The sequence below is a fragment of the Colletotrichum tamarilloi genome (genome assembly GCF_030869305.1).
Source record: "Colletotrichum tamarilloi strain Tom-12 chromosome Unknown Scaffold_120.1, whole genome shotgun sequence".
NCBI lineage: Eukaryota > Fungi > Ascomycota > Sordariomycetes > Glomerellales > Glomerellaceae > Colletotrichum > Colletotrichum tamarilloi.
Genome location: NW_026849503.1, coordinates 16,165 through 29,543, shown reverse-complemented (window position 1 = coordinate 29,543; position 13,379 = coordinate 16,165). Strand labels below are relative to the sequence as shown.

General features: G+C 52.5%; 5 protein-coding genes across 5 annotated transcripts; 2 read left to right on the top strand and 3 right to left on the bottom strand.

The window, feature by feature from the left end:
- Positions 1-877: 877 nt before the first annotated feature.
- On the top strand, positions 878-1,630 carry CTAM01_14343 (uncharacterized protein; the record flags this gene model as incomplete). Its single annotated transcript, XM_060530344.1, has 1 exon — positions 878-1,630. One exon carries the CDS (start codon positions 878-880, stop codon positions 1,628-1,630), a length of 753 nt encoding a protein of 250 aa, XP_060375063.1.
- Positions 1,631-2,658: 1,028 nt separating this feature from the next.
- CTAM01_14342 (uncharacterized protein) lies at positions 2,659-4,125 on the bottom strand (the record flags this gene model as incomplete). The annotated part of the gene is made up of 1 exon (XM_060530343.1): positions 2,659-4,125. One exon carries the CDS (start codon positions 4,123-4,125, stop codon positions 2,659-2,661), a length of 1,467 nt encoding a protein of 488 aa, XP_060375062.1.
- Positions 4,126-5,372: 1,247 nt separating this feature from the next.
- On the top strand, positions 5,373-7,791 carry CTAM01_14341 (uncharacterized protein; the record flags this gene model as incomplete). Its single annotated transcript, XM_060530342.1, has 3 exons — positions 5,373-5,596; positions 5,848-6,724; positions 6,802-7,791. 3 exons carry the CDS (start codon positions 5,373-5,375, stop codon positions 7,789-7,791), a joined length of 2,091 nt encoding a protein of 696 aa, XP_060375061.1.
- A 1,295-nt stretch (positions 7,792-9,086) lies between these two features.
- CTAM01_14340 (uncharacterized protein) lies at positions 9,087-10,719 on the bottom strand (the record flags this gene model as incomplete). The annotated part of the gene is made up of 5 exons (XM_060530341.1): positions 9,087-9,409; positions 9,477-9,655; positions 9,707-10,434; positions 10,490-10,531; positions 10,597-10,719. 5 exons carry the CDS (start codon positions 10,717-10,719, stop codon positions 9,087-9,089), a joined length of 1,395 nt encoding a protein of 464 aa, XP_060375060.1.
- Positions 10,720-11,624: 905 nt separating this feature from the next.
- Positions 11,625-13,253, bottom strand: CTAM01_14339 (FAD binding domain-containing protein; the record flags this gene model as incomplete). The annotated part of the gene is made up of 3 exons (XM_060530340.1): positions 11,625-12,584; positions 12,638-13,044; positions 13,100-13,253. The coding sequence occupies 3 exons, from the start codon at positions 13,251-13,253 to the stop codon at positions 11,625-11,627; spliced, it is 1,521 nt and encodes a 506-aa protein (XP_060375059.1).
- Positions 13,254-13,379: the final 126 nt, after the last annotated feature.

The following is a 13,379-nucleotide window of genomic DNA, read 5'->3' as shown; positions in this document are numbered from 1 at the left end:
TGGTTCGGCATCGTAACTAGTTACGGAGTCTAGGACTCTGCGGGAAACGCGGCAAACAAAGCGTGAATATTGGAATACCCAAATGATAATATCATGAGGCCGTTCTATCATCCTGGAGTTCCCACGTGCTCCGTGTAGCCGGTGCCATAGGCCGTGGTTGTAGATTATGCTTGGTAGTGAAAAAGCTGGCCCAACATGAACGTCACCCGTGCCCCAATTCCGGTTGCGGCAGGACCTTCTTAAGACCGGAGAACTGTGAACAATACGGTCACAAGAGTTGCACTTTTCGGTCGCACAGCTAGTGATGCCGTTCAAACAGGTTATCGAGTTGTTTACGTTGTATATGTCAGTTGTCATCATCCAGTTGGATGGCAACATCAGAAAATGCGCTGAATTGATTTGGTTGTTTAGGGTTCGCCCGACTGCGTGTTCTTGTTTCAGTTGCTCTCAATTCATCCGCTGAGGTTGCAATCTTGGCGTGCCCGGTCAGGGTTAAGGGATGAGGTTAAGGATATGGATGATACTCAGGGATCGGGATGCTTCACACAAGGTAGTCATACTGGGCCTCACTTTGAGATAACCTTACCTTGACTCTCTAGCTCGGCCGGGATCATCAACGATTCGCCGCAGCCTCCTTCCCTTGAAGCCACCAACCACACAAATTCGCTTACGACGTCATGCCTTAGTACTCACGGGAACTGGGGAAACCAATAGTCCCAACGACTTCCAACAAAACCACATGGTCTCATTTCCCGTTCAGGCAACGACTACCATTTCAATCTCCTGATTCCAACTACAACACCATTGATTAAGCTTTGCCCGACTCACAACCCCATCCAGCACACACAAATCAGTCACAGTCACATACATACATAACATGGCCATCTCCAAACTACTCGCAATACTTAAAAGTAATTTTCGCCCCCCGGCGGGCACCTCGTGGACCGCCGGAGACGACGTGAGCGAATTCTACCGCAGCTGGGGCTTCACCACCTACCGCACCGCCTACGGCCCGGCCACCGACGTGCAGTGGCGTATCCTCCTGGACAAGATCCGGGCCCAGGTTGTTTCCGAGATAGACTGCTACGTTGAGGCCGGCGAGGAAGACGTCGCCGCGCAGCTCAAGTCCCTCTTCGTCCTCGACGCCCGCTCCGATGCCGCCCTGCTCGCAGATAAGTCCATGGACGAGGTGCGCATGATTTACAAGCAGGCGGCGGTGGCCAGTCGCAGCTCCGGCGACCCTATTGACAAGGATAATAACCAGTCACTGCCCCTCATGCACGACAGCCCTAACCAGCGTGCGTTCCTCCTTGCTGACGCCGAGGTGCTTGAGGGCGTCGACCGGGACCCCTACTTCTGGGTCAAGTGCGTCGAGGCTGATTTCGCCGAGGGAGATTTGGCCGAGGCGGACAGCGCCCCGGCCGCGCCCTGGGGGAGACATAGAGCAGTCAGGCCGTGGTCTGGCTGGATGAAGATGACGACCCGCAGCGTGGTCGATTTGTGTGCCGAGATGCCGGTGCGCGATCTGGCTAACATCGCGCCTGATGCGAGGGCCGCGGACGAGATGCCTGTGTACAACGGCGAGCTGACGGGGTCGTCGCTGACGAGCAAGATGTCGAGCGGCAAATGAGGCGATGGAAGGGGGTCCACGAGGATCCTGGACGGTGGGAGGTTTGGGAATGATAGATATGGATCATGGGATGGACTTAGATGACTGTTGAGCGTTGTCGGCATTCTCCTATGGCACTTGACGGCTTGTATCAACTCGCTATCCGCGACCATCGACTGCCACGAGTCCATGCGGACAATGACAAGCCTCAGCTACAAGTTTTCTTTGGGCAGCGTCTCCATGACCAACGAGATCTGCACCGCCGATTCCTCTTCATCGCTATTAAGTCGATATAACTCTGTGGCGAGAGACTGTGCCGGCAAGGAACTCGACGGATCCGTCCCTCAAATGATTGGATGATATAGTGGGTGGGATACAACGAGGTCTGCATCAAGGATCCCAAGGCCAAGAGCTACTGCAAAGGCGGGTTCTGATCCGGGGGAAAGAAAGCTAAAGTAATAGCATCTCGTCGTTTGTCTTGCGTCCTTTAGATCCCGTCAGTAAGGTGTTGTCAGCAATTTGAAAAGCTCTTGTTGTGCGTGATAATGAGCTTGACTAAAGTCTGCTATCGTGTCTTTAATCGGTCAACAGTGTGAGTTTGGTTTACCCAAGATCGAGAAACTCTGAACGTTGAACTCCCTGACTTGTTCTCGAAAGTTTCAGACCTGACCTGGGACAGACGAGCGAGGTGTTACGAGTACCCATGCTATTGTTGTGTGATGGCAACTGTGAATTTCCTACGTTCCAGAGATTCTGTAAACCCGTGCATTATGTAGTGACGCAAGCTGGTAAGATTGTAAAGCAGCGAGTTCAGCTTGCCCTGTATTAAACTATCCTACTTGAGAGCGCAACTGGCTAGTTTTGAGATGCTTCATCTACATGTGATGCGGTCTACGATGACAAGCTTTCACTCGAGGTTAAGTCCACAAGCTACAATCCTAACGCTTGGAGCTTTACCATCGACGCACACCATGCTGTACGGCTTTAGACGAGGACGGGAGCCACCGCGACATCCGGCGCTTCGTGAGACCTGCCTTACATTTTCACATTTACTCGCCGTGGATCTGCCCCTTCACTCGTTCGGCGTCTTTCGACGGAAGTTGAGCAAGTAAATCTTTGAGTTTCTCACACGCCGCTTGGATCTGCGGAGCCATATCCCAGCTCGGGGCCTGCTCTTTCATCGAGGAGTCGGAGTCATCGTCGTCGCCGGTGCGGGGAAATGCCAGTAAGGCGCCGATCCAGTCCAGACGAGCCTGAGAAAGCCACTTTGTGGTTTTGGGCTGGGCAAGCCATAGCATGGAGTTCTGAAAATCGAGGTATGTGGTAAGAAGCCAGTCAAAATCCTGATCCGGATGCGGAATGGGGCGGCAAAGCTTGTTCTTGGTTTCATCGTCGCTGTAAGCTGTCTCGACATGGGCGATGAAGGCTGCGCTGAAGACTTGCTGGCATTTACGGACAGCCTGTAACGTGATCAGATTTCCGTTGAAGACAGGGACTGCCTCGCGCTTCTCCAGTCCGTCCGCCGTGCAGTCGACAAAGAGGGTGTTTGGCTGCGGCTGGTAGCTGAACCCATTGTCGAACTTCACCTCGTTAAGCCCGATGCTGACAACTCGGCCCTGGCGGATAATGTTCGTGATCTTCTTCAGCTGCTCGAGCTCAGCCACCGACACGGAGGCACAGCGGAACATAGTTGGCCAGACGTCGTCGCTGATACGCATGAGATGTCCTCTTCCTTCCAGCCTAATCAACAGATCGCTCACAGATGTCACCGCCATGATGGCCTCCATCTGGTCAGGGAAACAACTGAGGCTCCTCGTGGCAAACTCGGCGCCTGGCTGACTCTCGCTGCGGTCAAAAAGCCACGAGTCCCGTGGCATGATCCACGTCAACTTCGAGACGTCGACTCCTCGCGAAAGCAGCCATAGGCAAGTGTCGATGCCCGTCTTGCCGGCGCCGACGATGGTAAAGTTGGCGAAGGGTTGCGATATCCTCGATAGTGAGTTCGGCGTCACAAAAGAGACGTCAGAGGCCACTTGGTACGACGGAGGGCCCATGGATGGCACCTTGACGCGCATGTACGTGGAGTCCACAATCCGGGTGGAATTGCCAGCTAATTGGAAACTCTTGCCTGAGATCATGGAGATGAACTTGCCGCCGCCTTCATAATTGCAGTTGGGGAAGTACTGGACTCGTCCAGACGGTAGGAAGTGCTGGTTCAAGACCTGGTCGTAGTATGCCAGGACCTCATCGCTGGTAGCCAGCTCATGTAGGCCTTTATTCCAGCCGACTTGGTCAATGAGGCCGCTGCCCAACTTCTTAGAGTTGACTCCATAGAAGGCGGAGGGCTGGTGCAGCCTCACAAAAGAGTAGGCCGTAGTCCAATGACCTCCGGGGCGGCTATAGCGATCGACGAGGGCCACAGTAGCTTTGGTATCCGAGAGCAAGGTATCGACGAAGGCCATTCCCATTCCGCCTGCGCCGACGACGAGGTAGTCTGCTTCGATAGATTCCGCCATTATGTTGGAATGAGATCCAACGCTGGAGAAGTAAAGTCGTCCTGTTAGAGGAGTTGCACTGAGGCTGCTGATGATGTGCTTTGCTGAGTTGCACCCTTTCGTTCTCGCCATCCACAAGTGTCGATTGATTACTATGTATATAGGTAGAATCCCGTGTGGAGTTGTGGGTGAGTTCCATCACTTATCATTCGCGTTCGGAATTTACCCACATTCTGGAATTAACTTAGAAGGTCGCATCGCTGATGTGTAGCATGAGAAAAATGAGATAGGTCTTGACGTGTCATTTACCCGCCGTCCGAAACCCCCGCGACGGAGATGGTACATGTAGTATCTCGGACACGGAACACAGGTCTCGGTCCCGTCAATATGGACAATATATCCCCCGGGGTTCCATACCTAAGTTGAGGTAGACATTACCTCGCAAGTCACTCTTGTTCTTCCTCGTGACAGCTGGTACTTGTAAACTATTTGACATGATTGCTCTGATCCTTCTTTCCAATTTGTAGGTAGCATGACTGACGAAAGTAGAATTGGGCGAAAGTCTTGCCTGGGACATCTGCAACATGTAAGTCAGCTCCGGATCCCGAACCCGAATACCGGTCGGCCGCACTACTTCGGCCGAGCGCGCCCGGCCGTACCCGGACTCTCGAAGCTAGATTGACCAAGCCACTCCCCGTGAGTTCCAATGTCGCCGCAGCTAGATGCCTGATGCTGCCCGCCCACAACTGTCGCTACCTGGGTCTTCTTCATACGATGCAGACCCGATGCAGCCCGAGTAATCGCCTTGTTCTGATCTTCGTGGGGTCACAGTTGTCGAACAATCGCGGATTACCCTGCGTCTACTACCCCACTGGCCAATTCGTCCACTCGGAACCAGGCCGGCTCCCTTGCAGATTGCAACTGCGGGCAAACCCGAGTAACCTTCAGACGGTAAGTGGGCTTTGAGTCATTTTGATGAGAAGACAGTGAAATAAAGCGGTATAGTGCCCACCCAGCAGTGAATCTGCAGATGTTTCTACGAATGTCTCTGCAAATGTCTACTAGGGCTTGTCGTACAGATGTGATGATTATTCATCCCATCGAGGGTCATAACAGCTTTTTTGAACGCCTGTGAATCCTTTTCGTTTGATCCTGGAATAGGTCCCCTAGTGCTCCGCGGGCCCCTCTAGCCCGTCTGCCGATTCCTTCTCTACATTCCAACATCTTTATGCCTTCCTAGTTCCTTAAGCCGTGGGCCATTTCGAGCCATGCCATCGCATGATCTTCCTGCTCCAAGTGTCGTGGTCCAGAGGGCAGAGCTTGACAATGGAAAGGGCAACAGTCTTCGTGCCGAATGCATCCCGGCCTCCAACAAATGCCGCGTCTGCAACAAGACGTTTACCCGCTTAGCACACCTTCAGCGGCATCTCGCCTCACACAGGGGCGCCAAGCAATGGGTGTGCGAATTTTGCGGTACCTCGTTTGGACGTCGGTAAGCCAAGTCATCGTGACAAAATATTTCTCTCCCTCACCCTCTCGCTCTCAAGCTGTTCAATCAAGCCACAAACTAAAGCGAACTTCAAGGGACGTCCTGAACCGGCACCTCAGCACCTGCAGCCGGGCCGTTCCAGGGGCCCGTTCCGCACTTCGCCCCCTGAACCGAGCCTGCAATCCATGTCGGGATCGCAAGACTAGATGCGATGGACAACAGCCTTGCAGCCGGTGTTCTCAAACCCCCTCAAGGTGCGTCTTTGCGCATTGTCGGATGCTTCGGCATGCTACGGAGGACGCTGCTCAGCCGGGGGCCCAGGATAACGGCTCTCGATCAGCATGCTTGAGCAGCAAGGCATCAGCAACGTCCCCAGCTTCTGATCAGCTGTTGACCTCCAGAGAGACATCAGCATCTGTGGGGCAGACGAGCGCGCGTTCTGCCTCTTCCTCTGCCTCTGTCTCTGAGCCGTTTCCAGCGCAAAGCCCGGGCCCGGCAAGCAATGGCCAAGGCACCCTCTTTTCTCTCAACTTGTCTATGGATGACATGTCTGAACAACATTGGATACCCACCATTGACCCATTTGCTGCAACGGACGAGCCGTTCGACGTACTTTCTACCTTTTCATGGACAACGGGTGGGCCGGAAACGCTTTGGAAGGCACCCGGCGAGGTCACACTCGGCCCAAATGCAACGGCGAGTGAACCTCCTGTCGAAAGCGTCGGCGTAACGAGCCCCCATGATGAGCTGGCATCCATCTACCCGCGACGGACGTCTGTCGAGCGGGGTCTCGCCCCTCTTGGATTAAGTCTCCTTCAGCTGGATCCGTTAGAACACCACCGCACGGTGATCGTTGACTTCCTCTCTACAGCCTGCAAGGACGTGCCGGGGATCCACAGTCTCTTCAAGACGCAGAGCATGGGCGTGATCTTGAACACCTACTTTGTTCGCCACCACCACAAGACCCCGGTGGCACACCTGCCATCCTTCAGTATCGGATCCGCCTCGACGTCGATCGTGCTAGCAATGTCTCTTTTTACGGCGGCATATACGCCTTTCCTAGGCTTGCAGTCGCGACAATTCCAAAGCTTGCTGGTGGCGGCGTACCGGTTTGTAATCAAGAATGACAAGGTATGTCAAGACTCGTCAAAATTGCTCCTCATGCATTCTCATACTTGAGACCAACTGCCGAGTTGAAGCATGATCAGGCCCTCGAAAATGCAGAAGAGCCGTCGGTATCTACGCTACAGGCCTGTTGGCTTCTGGTCATGCTCGAGAATCCAATGAACGCTACCCATTGCGCAGGCAGTGTCATTCCTTTTGAGGACATTGTTTCTCTAGCTCGCCGCGCGCGCATCTTTAACGGCTCCCGGTTGAAAAAACTTGGTCCCGACCCACAGTGGCTAGACTGGGTAGATGTAGAGAACTTCCGAAGGCTGGCTTTCGCCTTGTACGCCCTGAATTGTCTCCGAAGCGTCTTAAAAGGGGGAGTACCTCATATCCCGACATGCGAGATGCAGCTGCACTTACCCGAGCCCGAGGTGCTGTTCCAAGCGCCCAACGAAGCGGAATGGCGCCGCCTCAGGAACGCCGGCGGGCACCAGCAGCGGCGCACACCCGTCTTCTCCGTAGTCATGGAACTTGTCCTCCGCGGCCTGGCCGATCAAGAGCATATGCCGCAGACGCTCATGGGAAAGTTCGCTGTTACACACGGGATTCTCCTCCACGCGTGGCAGGCAAAAACGCAGTACGAACTCGGACGCCGCCAAATGGCCAATTCCGCTGCGCTAGAACTTTTCTTCCATGGGCGGGCGCAAGAAATTCGTAGTGCACTTGCGGTCCTATACCCTGGATGGCGCGCGACGCTGAGTGACACTAATCATGATCCGCAGAAAGGCGACATGGCCTTGCTCTACAGAGATCGCGCGTTAGCGTGGTATTACTTGGCTGGTGTCCTCACGCTTCCGCAAAGCTGCTTCTCGTCTATGGAGGGACTTGAAGCAGAAGAAGGCGGGCAGACGCCCCAGGGTACCTCGATGGCCTTGTTCATGAAACGACTGGTAAGAGCGCTTGACCGGGGACTTCTCCGAGGTCTTGATGGCGACTATGGCGGTATATATCAACTCGTGAGTTCCCTCAGCCTCGAAGGGGAGGAGACCACGACCGAGTTGGGGACCTTGATATACCTCACGACGTAGACCGTAGTTGAGACTTGTCGTTAGATACGCGAGTCGGCCTCGTTGTTGATGCGTCAATACATGGATAGTATCATTTTTCCACTTACATCACCAAAGTTGAACAGCTTGTTTAGGTACTCAATGATGATGCGCCAGATCTGTGGCTCCCGGACCAGCTGTACGCCTCAGTGAGGTCCTCGGTTGATGGTCAATATGTCACTGGGGACGACCTCGTTCGACAAATTCTGGACGACACGACCGCCAGGTCGACCTTGCCCGGGGGTATCAGGCATCTCACAACACCTGCTTTTATCTTTGGGCCCATTCCTCGATGTCCAGTTCTCAAGCCGCCGCCATCTGCCAGTGCCTGGAACTTTCACAGACTCGGCTCAAATTGGCTGCGTCATAAAGTCAGTGGATGTATACCAATTGGTGCAAACTCTAAGATAGCCGCATTTTTGCAGACTTCCCATCACATGGAGTCGCGGTAGTCAGGATAGCTGGCACATTCCCTGGCGTAGAAACGGTGAACCAGTTATGGGAACTCACTTTCACAGGACAATCAACATTGATCCCTAACTCTGAACGATCTGGCCTCGACTAACTTGCCGAAGATGTATCGCAGACGAAACGGTGGGGAACTAGCTGGAGGATCACGACGCATTCTATCATAGGTTCCTCAACAAGTCGACGCCGGAAGCCACTGCTTGTGATTCACAACAGAGAAAGTTACTGGAGGTCTTCTGTCTCATCATCACGGCGACTCAGCCCTCGAACAAAACCTGATGTACAAGCCCGCGGATGCTACATTAGTGCCGTGATGAATAAATGCGCCGGGAACCCTAGCTCCTACCCTGCAACAGCGTATGCAACTACTGTTACTGGAAGACCCTATCTCAGTGATGCTACCAGTCACCACTTTGGCTGGGGTGGACTGTCGATGACGATCTATACAGCTTGTCGATATTCAATTGCGGCCAAACACACTGCCGTTCGAGCCATTTCAGCTGTGGAACGTAGTTAGCGCTTAGACTTCCTGATCAAGTGTCGCGTAATGTGCGACTCTGCCAACATGCCCGCCACGGCGTATCTCGAAGCCGTCACTCGAGCTGCCCTGAAGTTACAACAGTGACGCCTTTCCACTTAGACTCCTGTGGTTGAAGATCTCATCATGAAAGAATAGTTAATCATTACAATCATCAAGTAAAGAATCCAACGCTCGTTTGTCTAGTTACCGTAGTGGCTATCTCCAAGACGCTTCGGATATTTGGAAGGAGAAATACCCACGGAGTCTCATCAAATTGTGTATATCCAGCTCACGAAGACGCTAATGCAACAGCTGAAGCACCACTCCCCGTTTGCAGAGCACGCAATTCTTCGTCAGATCGGCGCAGTGCCGACTTGGGTGGCATGTCCACCCAGGCCTCCTCATACCCAGTCGACCGCGCATAAAGTGCACCAGGAGCCTCAAGGGCGTCCACAACCATATGCTGAATCTTTCTCCACACATCATCACCTTTCAGTTGGTTCCAGGCCTTGTCCTCGTAAGACTTGAGTAGCTCGTGGCAAAGCGCTGTTGCCCTCGCCTGCTTGATGCCATGCCCGTCGTCACCAAAGTCTTGCAATCGGTTACCGATCGCTGGATATGTGTCAGTGTTCAATCCAAATTAAAAGATTCATGAACTTGCCTCTGATTGAGGTTTCACCTGGAACCTTAGGTTCATACGATGTGATAAGTTCTACATCTATCGGGGTTCGTCCTCGGGCTGTGTATTCAATCAGGTCCATGCGGATCTTCCACTCAAGAAGGCGCCTCTTGTCCTCGCGTGAAAGCCATGGTTGAGACAGCGTCGTCAGGTAAAACACTGCAGAGTTTACATGGTGCCTAGGAAACGTCAATTCTTGTCGACCCACTGCTACTGGAGGAGAAACTTACATGAGGAAGAAGTCGTATTTGACGTGCTTAGTCGGGTGAATAGCCGCACTAGAAGCGACAAGAATGATGGCGTGGAACATCTCTGCCGTCCTTTCCTCTAGCTCGTCATCCAAGACACGCACTTTGCGCAGAATCTCAAGCATTGGCTCCTTAGCTCTCTGTAGAATTCCATCCCTGATCTTGCTATCATCTTGGAATCGCGCAGCACCCTTCAAAGCAGACGACGTCCGCACTTCCTCGAACAAATCAAGGATGGTTGGCATCTTCGTGGTTTGCGTGCTCTGCTCAACAGCGGCTTCGCTTGGCAGCAGAAGGTCGTCAAGCGAACTAGTACCGTGGACCGCAGTCTGCGCAAGACCCTCTGCGACAATCGTAGGCTGCTTCCATTCAAGACCATGCATGAGCTGTATCAGAGAGTGTAGAACACCGCCGTGCAGGCGAAGGAACATGTTGTTGGACGCAGCGTCGCGCTTGAGCAGTGTTTCACGAACGACCTGTTCGTAACCGTCGGCTTCAATCTTACGCTGGAAGTATGCGAGGAAATCCGGGTAATATTCATCCTTCCCAAGATACTTGTGTGCGGAGCTCCAGTCAGTCAGGAGTTCGGAGACAACCTCATCATGGCGAGGCTCGACGGGGCGTTGAAGGTCGTGGCGCAGGTCGAATGCCTTTTGGATTTGAACCTCATTGGCTCCGGTACCGTAGAGCGCGAGAATATGGTGAAGCATCTAGTTGAGCTGTTAGACTCTTCGCCTCCCTTCTTTCTGTTCGGGCCCGACTAACGTGGTCATGGAAACCGGATCGGTTGAGGAAGACATGATGAAGCTGGTGAAGATGAGTTAGCAGTTGATCGAACTCTTCTTTTGGGTCTGGATAGTTGCCCCTCTTACATTCAAGTCTTTCTCTAGTAGCTCGCTAGTTCGCTTTGCTGCCTCGTCGCTCTGCCGGATTGCCCAAAGACCTGTGTTGTCGGGAGTAATGACGATGCGGGTAGAAGTTGGGCTGGCAGACATTGTCAAGTGATGTTATCGTAATACAATCAAGTTCGATGCAGAGTTAGGTTTAATCATGCGTGCGCTCTAAATTGAGTCTAGAAATGAGTGACGACCTGACTGCTTACAAATGTATTCAAGACTAAGATCAGGGCATCTATCGGCACCCATTCGGTGAATGCAATGAGTCATAAGCGATCTTGAACGGGGTCTCGGAGGCTTGATTCAGTTTTCTATATCGAATTATCTCGCATTTCCCGTCTTTCCTTTTGTTTGATCGATGATCTTCTCTAGCAGATTCAATTAAAGTCAAACAATATTGTAGTTTCCAATTCTCGGGCTTTGTTCGTCTCGCAAGATGCCCCGCCTTGATCCCCGGGTGTGGGACCCAATAAGCACAGTGATTATGTGATCAGTAATTCGAACCAGCCTACTGGTCCAGGCTACCTAAGTATTGACTCTGAGTTGGAGAGCTGTTCGCGACTAGCCGACGGCTTCAGTTGGGACCTTCGCCTTTGCCCCGATCCTGTCGGCGACATACTGTCAACACAAGGATGGCATAGATTCTACCCTTCACTGAGTTGATCTTTCGGTCGCTTGCCCCAAGTTCGACCCTCGATCGTTGTCATCGCCCTCGGTGAGACCGCTCTCGTACTTGTACGTCTTCCTGTTAATATGACTGCATAATATCAGGCAAAATCAGTAGTCGGCATTTATTTGAATGCGATAAGTGAATAGCCAATACGGCATTCAGTGATTTCTTAGTTAAGTAGATTTTTATACAGAAGACAAGAGCATGCCTGTCACCGGCCTAGGGTAATTAGCTAGGAAAGTCTAGTTGTACACATATGTGGTAGATGTCTCAATAATTTACATAAGGTAAGTCAGTATGTAAGACTGAGCCATTGAAATGGTTCCTAAGATCCCTAAGACTCAACCTTGGCACCTCCAGGCACCAGCTTTGTGAAGACAAGGTTCGGGTCATACTTCGCCCTGATTTCCTTCATCTTCTGCCAGTTTCCCTCACCATAGCCAGGAAAGACATCATTGCTCTGGGTCTTCTGCGCGGCGCTGAGGAAAACAAAAGGAAGAAGATCGGAACCGGCAGCGCTAATATTCTTTTTGATGTCCTCGTTCGCTTTCTGGTGAGCATCGAAGACCGTCTTATCGTCCTCGGCGTCGGGCCATGAAGCGCTCTCGACCAACCACATCTGAGGCTGGTATTCCTGGCCTGGAGTCACGAGAGGGTTCCCGCCGTTGTCCTCACTCTTCTCTAGAAGACTCTTGGTGATAGGCATGATGGCCAGGGCTGTGAAAAAGCCCGGAATGTTGTCAAGCTCGGCGATACCTTTGAAGTACGAGTCGACGAAAATATTAAAGAGATCAGCATCTGCGGGTATAGAGACTGAGTGCCACAGCTGCCTCCTGCCGGTATCAGAGGCATAATCGACGGCGTTGGACCATGTTCCCATTGTCTGGCGGACTACTTCTCCTCCAGTGACCGGAAGAACTGGTGCCGTCAAATTAATCAGGCCGGGAGCAGTGAAGTTCTGAGGGCCGACTTGAAGCTCTTCTCCACTGTGGAAGATGAAGGCGTCAAAAGTCTTTTGCGGGCTAGTCGAAGGGCTCCAGCGAATCTGGCCCTCCACGGCAGTCTTGGGGTCAAAGTCTGCGTAATGCGCAAAGTCCACCATACTTTTCAAGTACTCTGTCTGACTTTCTGTTCCATAGGACACGGAGCCGACGTCAATAGCAGAAACATTGAGGGTACGGAGGTCGGCCCGTGTCACGATGCAGAAGTTATTTCCACCACCTCGCAGCGCCCAGAAGAGATCCGAGTTCTCCGTAAGACTGGCCTCGACAATATTTCCATTTGCAAGTACACACTTGGAGAAGTCAGCTTCCAGATTCTTATCAGATTTCAAGGCAGGGGTGGTACCTGGAAAGCCTGAACCTCGGTAGACACAGAGCCATGCTCGTAAGAGAAGAATCCGATTCCGCCACCGAGTAGCAGGCCAACGACACCAACATTCCCAAGACGAATGCCGTCGACGGTCCGATTGAAGTTGTCGAGGTAAGCATAGAACTGTGGCCAGCGGATACCAGGTCCCACCGACACCAGGCTATGGTCATCATTGATATCCATCATAATCATGTTCGTGCTGGATATCAGGATGCCTTCTGGACCAATGTTTGCCGCATTATCGACAGTCATGCCGCCACCGGCTCTGACTGCAAACGGTACGTTTGCTTTGGTGAACAGCTTGACCGCAATCGAGACGTCTTCCGCAGAGGACGGGGCAAATACGCAAGCGGGCCCAAGCCATGCGGTGGATGTCCACGAGTCTAGAGTCGAGTGTAAGCATAATACTACCAGTTTCTGAGTTGAAGTGGTTCATACAGGTGTTTTCAAAGTCATATCGACTTGTGCCCGGAAGAATAGTGGAATCAGAGTACAGCTTGCTCAAGGTATTGCAGACGTCTTGGGTCGAAGCTGATTGAGCAGTTACTGTCCCGACATCTGCTAGAAACGGCAAAAACAAAGAGAGAAGCATCGTGTTATCAGGAGCGAGATTTTCTGTAGGGATTGAAAGTTTCAGTCGAGGCTATTGTCCTTCCAAACCAACTTCTGGCATCGCGAGTTGCCTTCCATATTTATACAGTTCACCGGCCCTGGTGAT